Source organism: Dreissena polymorpha, chromosome 1, assembly GCF_020536995.1.
Source record: "Dreissena polymorpha isolate Duluth1 chromosome 1, UMN_Dpol_1.0, whole genome shotgun sequence".
Taxonomy (NCBI): domain Eukaryota; kingdom Metazoa; phylum Mollusca; class Bivalvia; order Myida; family Dreissenidae; genus Dreissena; species Dreissena polymorpha.
The window spans coordinates 37261648-37270702 of record NC_068355.1 but is presented as its reverse complement, the minus strand read 5'-3'; the positions used below and the strand labels follow the sequence as shown (position 1 = coordinate 37270702).

General features: G+C 33.7%; 2 protein-coding genes across 3 annotated transcripts in view; one reads left to right on the top strand and one right to left on the bottom strand.

The window, feature by feature from the left end:
• LOC127877141 (SCO-spondin-like) overlaps nt 1–9055 on the bottom strand; it is a 331534-nt gene that overhangs the window by 190544 nt on the left and 131935 nt on the right. The window lies entirely within an intron of this gene.
• The window catches only part of LOC127877186 (A disintegrin and metalloproteinase with thrombospondin motifs adt-1-like), a gene marked incomplete at its 3' end in the record, with an annotated part of 53701 nt that overhangs the window by 3983 nt on the left and 40663 nt on the right, over nt 1–9055 (top strand). The window contains 4 exon segments of the mRNA XM_052422850.1: nt 307–367; nt 3286–3414; nt 5038–5208; nt 7500–7649. Coding sequence (XP_052278810.1) covers nt 307–367; nt 3286–3414; nt 5038–5208; nt 7500–7649 — 511 coding nt within the window.

Genomic DNA, 9055 nt, shown 5'->3' with positions numbered 1-9055 from the left:
AAACGGACTCGAGAGCGTTTATATAAGCCTACGGCTTTCGATGCAATCGAGCTAAAATAAATAGGTTTAAACTAAGTATTCGAAATATCGACACAATTCGAAGACGCGTTGCAAAATTTTAAGTTAAATAATTTTAGAAAGACAACTAACATCATAAATAGAAAATGGCATAGATGTTTTGTCACGAAGCGGCTACCAAATAGACGAATAGCAGTTATGTTTTGTGATCATACCGATCGTCATTTATCTGTGTTTTATCGGCAATTGTTATGTCTTTAATTTGCATAATGATGTTTTCATTCACAGATGTATTACATACATGGCTACACAGTAAACGAGGATACTAAATCTAGCGCTGATATAAACGGTAAAAGTTCATACTCATCTATTATCTACGGAATCCGGATAGTGCCATCTATAATCTCGCCCTTCTTTCATCAAGGGCGACACTGAACACACGAAGCGAAACACGATATTTTTCGCGACAGTCACAGCGACACACGATATTTTTAACATGATATATCGCCCTTGTGAAGGAAGCCCAAAGGGCGATATATCGTGTTAAATTTATCGTGCGTCGCCGCGACTGTCGCAAAAACTATCGTGCGTCGCCGCGACTGTCGCGAAAAATATCGTGCGTCGCCGCGACTGTCGCGAAAGATATTTGTATCGCTTCGATACTCGATATTTTGCGCGACAGTCGCGGTGACTAACGATATTGGTACGGTTCAAATATCGCTGTAATAATATCGCCTGTCCAATGTCAGGTTTTTTAAAAATAGTTATTGTAATTTTTAACCATTTATTATCAATATTGCTGCCCTAGACACACATCTAAAAGAGTATTCTAGTACCAGTAAACCGAGTACAAATTAAATAATTTTCATAATAATTTTGATATATATTGACAAGGATATATGTTAAAAACTATTCAGAAACTTGAACAATGGAGAAAAATTTCTATCAATTTTAAGATAATATAATTATTATTATAATCTGTATCACTTCCAATAGGATTGCAGATTTGTAGATAACGTTTAACTTCAAGTAAGACATCAATATGAAACCAAAAGATTTCTTTTCAGTACATGTGTAATCATCATTTATATGTTATCCAGATTATTGACGAGCAACATTAATGTCCAGTCTATTGATACATTAATTAGACGGTATTTTTGTTGCTGGTATTGTTTTATATTTTCAATACCTTTTATAATGCTTTATCAAATAAATTATCGGCATAAATACAACTGCATACAGTGCAAACAACAATTTTACAATATTTATATTTGCTAAAAAACGCTTTTGAAGGGCGCAAAACGTTTGTTTCATATTGCTAAACAGGGTTCGAGATATAATATAAATGACTATTATATAATTATTTTCAGATTAAGTTCGCACTGTTACTTTTGTGCATGTCAAATATGATTTAAACAAAAAACACGTAATGCACGTTGAACCGTAGAATCGAACAACTAATAACTCAACCTAGGGAACTCAGTGTTATATTCAAAATCGTCATTCCAAGCGATTTTCCTATCATCAAATATACGTTAATATCATTAAATATACGTTAATATAAAATATTATGTGATATTAAATATTTATTTATGGCAAGATTGAAGTATAAGAAGCGAATAGCTTGCTATATCAATCATATACATTTTAAATGCTGATCAGACTAATGCATTATTATAAAATAATAGTATATCAAAAGATATATATACGACATGATGCACATGCTTGATGACGTAAAAATATCCCATTTTTGTCTCCCCTGATTTTTTGAAAACGCGTCATTGGGCAGGCGATATTATTACAGCGATATTTGAACAGTACAAATATCGTGTGTCGCCGCGACTGTCGCGCAAAATATCGAGTATCGCTTCGTGTGTGTAGTGTCGCGGTCTGAATTTAGACCGCGATACATGAGATTCGGATAATATGGGTGATATTTGAATAATAAAATATCGTGCGTCGCCGCGACTGTCGCGCAAAATATCGTGCGTCGCTTCGTGTGTCTAGTGTCGCCCTTCGAACGCGGGACACGACAAACGAAGCGATACACGATATTTTTAGCGACAGTCGCGGCAACCCACGATATTTTTCGCGACAGTCGCTGCGACGCACGATAGTTTTCGCGACAGTCGAGGCTACGCACACAATATTTAACACGATATACCGCCTTATAGGCTTCCTACACAAGGACAATATATCGTGTTAAATATATCGTATGTCGCCGCGACTGTCGCGCAAAATATCGTATGTCGCCGCGACTGTCGCGAAAAATATCTTGCGTCGCCGCCACTGTCGCGAAAAATATCGTGAATCGCTTCGTGTGTCTAGTATCGCCCTTGATGAAAGAATTGCGAGATTATAGATGGCACTATCCGGATTCTGTAATTATCCCTGTACGAATTTAATAAATAATTGTCATCTCAAGCATTTTGTGAAGAGTTTATGCCAAAGTTGGCGACTATCCAATTTTTTACTTGCATATAAAACGACATGAAAAAGTCTTGCATAGAAATGAATATGGCTCCGATGTACGTGTTAATGTCCCAATGTACGAGATGGAGTCACGCAAAACCAAAGCTAATTGCTGAAGGGATGAAACTTTTTAAATATATTCATAACTTTATGAACTTGGTAACCTAAGTATTTTTTATTGTCGACTTCCGCCGATTTATATCCGTTTTAAGTAAATAGTGTCATCTTTGAACTCGGATACTATTATTTTTAAGGTGTTGAGACTTATACACAATACACAACATAATTCAGAAGTTGATAACCTGTGTATTTTGTGAATTTCCTTTCGTCAAAGGCGGAATTATTTGCTTGTTTAAACTGTTCTTTTTTACTTTGCATCGCGTGTCACTCTAAACGTATTATTGCTGAAGTGATAGACGTTAATAAACATCGTATGTATCATCTGGACCTGTGTGTCTGAGTATTTCGATGCAGTTTCTTTTTTGGATACATAAGAGAAAAAAACTTGTTTAAACAGTTTTACTTCTGAAGTATTGGTTTTGAGCATATTTACATATTTGTAATATTAATTAATTTATTACGATTGTGTAACTTGTTCCCCAATATAAGACTGTAACAGGTAATATGGAAAAAATAAATTAACGTAAAATAAATTTATTAAATGATTGGGATAAACTTGCAAATAAATTCCTTATGTTATGAAAACACATATTTAAATACATTGAAAAAGAGCTGTCCAACTTTAAACCTGTTTTATGTTACATAGTGATGTTTCGGATTCATGTTTCCTGGTAGGGTATCGAGAATACGATCCTTGGTATAAACAAAGTGTTCGTTCAAGATGCGTGGATGTCGAAGGAATAAACACCTGCGCTGGCGCACGATCGATTCCCAATTATAGACAAGAAAAACGATTTCTACTGGGTATGTGTTCCTTATGTAAGATTGCTCTTAAGTTGCATAAGACTTTTACAGTAATTGTTCCTAAAAAATATTTCAATTTATATCTGCACTGATTGTAAGATTTTAGAATCGGTAAAAGGTAAATCGTTTTTTCCTCTAAGGCATAGAACTGATGCTGGATAAAAGGCAGTGCTCTCCAACGGCAATTTAAGGGGCCCCTGTCGGTCCCCTAGCATTTCCATAAAGTACCCGGTCGTTTGAAGATTTGCGATCAGTGCATTTTTCAGTAACAAAAACTAGCCATTCTGACCCTCAAACAAAGTTTTATGTTGTATAATTCATCTTGTTTCTATGTAAAGTAGTTTCGGGATCGTCAGTGTGCCATCAGATCAATTCAGTACCCGAGGCGCTTGCATTTTATATACCCAGATGCGCCTGTCGATTGGTCGTTGTGATAGAATTTGAGCTGTACACGATGCCACACATCTTGTCAGTTGATTTACGCATGTAGAGTGGGAACACCCCTGTCCCGATTGGACGTCTTTTTTTATAAAATCTTTGAATAGTAACATATGACATACTTTATTTCATACTTTACTTTTAAAAGAAAGAATTAGAATGGGAAAAACGATAAAGATAGGAACAGTTGTAAGTATGCTGTAATAGATAAAGTCTTGTTTGTACCGATGTTTAGGGAAATGGATCGAGTCGGTATTATACGTCTCTATAAAGATTAAACATTGTTTGTATTGTTATCAATCATCAAAACAGTCATCTTGCATGATACATAAATTTAAAAGAATCAATTTAGGCATTGTGAACTCTTCACTAAACCATTCTTATGGTCTTCAGTCATCAAATAGAAAACCTGTGGAAAGCACTAAAAGGTATATACATGTAATTCTGTCATACTTTTGAGTGTGCCATTATTTACAAAAACCTATGCCTATATAATATTCATTTTAGAGGAAAAGGTAGAAAACAAAATATGTTTTTCGACATCTGTTATCGAAGAATAAAAGGGAGTATAAGGCAAAATAGTTTTGCCTTAGTAATATTGAGATAATATTTATGCGTCATAAAACATTCTCTTCTGGACTTTAATAACAATTCGGCTAAACGTCTTAGAAAAGTCATCGATCAATCGCCAGGCTAACGCCGACTAAACAAGTGTTCTTCAAAAAGTCGTCGACGAAAGAATGATGAAATGATTGTTTTAATTAACAAAATCATGAAATATCTTCGTTGTTATCAGGCTATGTTTCAATTTACATTAAAAATTGCAAGCACATCCAATGGTACAAAAATGGTACACAAACAAGTTACAGCAGCTATTATATGTGTACACACTCATTGAACAACATAATTTTATTGAACATTGTATTAAATTAACATAATTATTCCTCTACTAGCATAGTTTTGTATTCCCTTAATTTAAGAGGAAACTTTTGAGGTGAACACTATTTAGAAGTGAACGAGATCATGAAAAATCTTCCGATCGGACAGTGCCAGTGTGGGTTTCACGATACACATTTTACAGCAGTGTTATACAAGTACGTATGTGAACTAGTAAGTATGTGAACTTATACGGAAAGAGTAGGGATCGTGGATTCATTTTAACAGCATTATATACGCTGTTAATAGGTGATGCAACATGGACAAATTGGATCGAATGGTCTGAATGTAACTCCTCATGCAATGTCGAGGGAACGCGGAATCGTACACGACAGTGCTTTGTATTGAACCCGAATGTCCAAGCGAATTGCAATGGCGGTGACTCGATACAATTACAGACGTGCACAAAATCCTGTTTGGGTAAATTTTATTTTATTTACACAAGAGAGCTTTTCAACTCAACTGAGTACACATTGCTTGGGATGAGCCTTGTATGTAATACGTCTTCAAACATCCTCCATGTATCGATAATATCTTTAAATGACATAGCTGCTTAACCAGACGATCAACTTTGCTAAAACGTCACATATATTATATGCAAATGTTATATGGAGGAGACGTTTGTCCACCCTAGACTCTTTTTTTACTTTATCTTGAAACTTAGTCAAGCTTTATATTGACAAAACAATTCATTTAAAAAAAAACTGTATTAATAAGTCAGCAATCATGAATGACATACATCTTTAAATGAAAGCTGCTATGAGTGTGGTAAATCCGACGATTGTATTGATTTCTGTTTCTTTCCTTTTTTTGTTGGGAAATTATGGAGGAAAAATATATACACAAGAATTCCATCAAATAATGTATGATTCTATGATTATATGTGCCTGCACAAAAATATTTGGTATAATTTAAGTGTGTATTTAAATTTTTATTTTAATTATCCTGTTGTTCGATGACAAATAAAACAAACATGAAAATTATTTCAAAAACAATAATGAATAATGATGTATGTTTAACTGAGCAAAATGAAACGAAACGACATTAATCTGATAAGCCTCTTTAATCTGCAACCAGAAAATAGCATCAGATTGACGCTGTGTTCAAAACAGTCATCTATCTGACTGGTCGCATTTTTTGTAACAAATATGGAGCTATTTAAAAAGTGTTATTCAATACGACTTTATCTGAACACAACAAGCACTGTAGATAGAAGTTTAATGGATTAGCAATGTCAGGAGAGTTTAATTCTTATACCATATACTTAAAAGGACCTGCATTAGACCAATGGTATTGATATAACGGGTTTATGGACGCTTTCAAATTTGGAACGTGCTCAGCGCTGCGCCCTGATATTTCTTCCTCACTAGAACACTGCTTTATTTTGACCCGCGGAGAAAATGTTGATCATACTCAACAAAGATTAGCATTAAATAATTCAACAAACTGAAATAGCGCCCTTGCATAATTTGAGCTAAATATTTGTCAAATGTATACTTGACCGACTTAGATGTATTTCACTTAATTACGCGTTGGATTATAGCCAGATATAACACATATATATTTGTTTTGTAATTATATATGTATTGATCTGACCCCTGGGTCAAATGTTATGGGTAAATAAATGGGTAACATGGGTAAAATAACCTTCATTTTACTAACAACATGCGACGCACATGATAATAACTTTTGACCCAGGGGTCAGATCAGAATTACAAACAGTGCACCGTCGCACATATGCTCATAGCTACCATGTGTGTTAGTTTCAATGTTCTAGTGCTAATAGTGTAGGAGATTGTGGAGAACCACGCCCACCCAAAATTTTGTTTTAACATAACTTCTTCATTTATTCACCAATTGACTTCCAATTAATACTAGACAATACGATCTATCTCGACCATCCATGTCCACATTACCCACCCCAGGGCCATTGATAACGTTAAAGGCAGCTTGGTTCCCGTCCTCTTTCAAATTTATCGAGAGGTCCACGGGTGTTATTCCCCGTACCCGAAAGTTTTTTTTCGTACCCACAATTTTGTTTCGTACCCAAATTTTGTTTCGTACCAATTATATTTTTCGTACCCAAATTTGTTTGTACCCTATTTCTTTCGTACCAACATTTTTTTCATACCCAAAAGTTTGTTCGTACCCAAAAAAAAATTCGCACCCAAATTTTTCTTCGTACATCCTTTTTTTACGTTCCCCAATTTTTTGTCGTACAAAATTGTGGTTGCTATGGCAAATGCTTGGGATAAGGTTAACATAATTGCTTTTTTCAGATTTTCACAATAGTTAAATAAGAAAGGTATTAATATATCTTTATTTAAGTTAGAATATATTGCATTTAAATGATAAGAACGGGGCGTTTGGATCAGTTTGAACTTAGATGATAGTGCAAAGTTGTATTATGCTTCAACATTAAAGAGATGATATTTCATACAGCTAAAAATTTATTAACATGATCAGGCTATTTAAATTGCCCATTTGCAACAATCCTTTTTTGCTTTTCCCTCATATTGTTATATATATATATATATATATATATATATATATATATATATATATATATATAGCTAGGATACAAATTGAAAAAGCATATACCGGGTATATATATATGGTTGTTCACGCATATCTTTCTCCATATATATATATATATATATATATATTGCTATGTTTAATATCTAATGAAATATTGTATTTTTTTCTGAAAGGGTCGTGCTCGGATGGCTTTTCGTGGACGTTATGGCATGACTGTAACAAAACTTGTGATGGTATAACAATGAGGTTGGGATACTGTTTGAATGGCACTGCAAATGTCACCACTACAGAGGAAAAAAATTGTACTCGTGAATTATGCCCAGGTAATAATGTTTTCTCAAAGTTTTGGTATGATTATCAATGCCTGGAATGTTAATAAATTAATAATGTCTTCTAAAACAAGTTAAAATGCTGAAATTTCAATATTCAGATTTGGCTATAGTCTTTCCCTGTGTCCGTTTTATACTTTGACTGCCCGTAAGTCCTTTCGCGAGATACAAATTTATTGCTCGTTTTCTTTCGTTTGTACAATATATTCCATTTTAATTTCCCGCAACGATATCTATTCATACGACATACGAACACTTATATGGTACATGAACATGTGTTGAATATATTGTCCGACAAAAAAACGCATTTTGTATCAATTTAATTCTGTGTTACCAGACCACATCTAACGTTGAAACTTTGGCTTTTGATTTAGGGAACATTGGGTTTTTATGTGTTAACTTTATTTTTCGAAATATTTTACGAAATATTTGTTGATTTTGAGTACTAGCTAGTATTTATAGGCTTTTAAATTGTATAAGATGTTTCGATGCGCAAAAAGATAAATCGCCATTTGGCAGTTCATAGTATCGAAATATATAAATTGCTTGAACATATTTTTTAACGAATTTACTAATAGCGTGTCATAATCATTATTATTTATTTATTCATGGAAAGAAATACATTTTTGATGAACAAAACATAACCGGCACGCTCTATTTAGTGACAATGGCCCAATTTACGGAGAAAAGGTAGCCAAACAGAACATACTGCATTTCAGTCTTCTAGTATTATGTTTTTAAAATTGTAAACAAATGCCGAGTCCATTTACAAACGAAAATATATTGCTTACTTCATGGGCTTATATAACCGATTATTTTATGAGTGTGTGAAATGTTATTGAAACAGGCGTGTGTGTTAGTAAATCAATTATATCGTACAACTTCACAGAACAGCAAAAGGCCATATAAATTAACGTTAGCTATAATTATAAATCTGGTTAATGCAATTAAATAGTTATTATTTTTTATGTTTATGTACATGGTATTTTACAGTTGAATAGGGGGCCTTGTATAGAGATATCTGTACAGATACACTAAAATTTGCAATATAAACCAAAAATACCCCAACTGATACCCGTAGAAATTAACCCACAAAAAGAAATTGAGCATTTATAGTAAAATCTTATATAAAACTTGTTACCTCTTAGACGCCACATTAAAACTCAGTTTTTGATGACACTTGTTTAGGCTGTGTTTAACTTAACATTATCTGAGCGAAATTTGATTTCAGTGAAGTCAAAACAAGGTCACCATGTAAAATCGTAGAAATCTTAGCAAAACCATAAACACACTTATTTATGGCCAAATAGCAATGTACCATTACGGTGGAATTTACTTTATCTTAGCCAAGTATAAACCAAGGTTACATGAAGTAAAACAAGGTCACAAGGCTTAATATT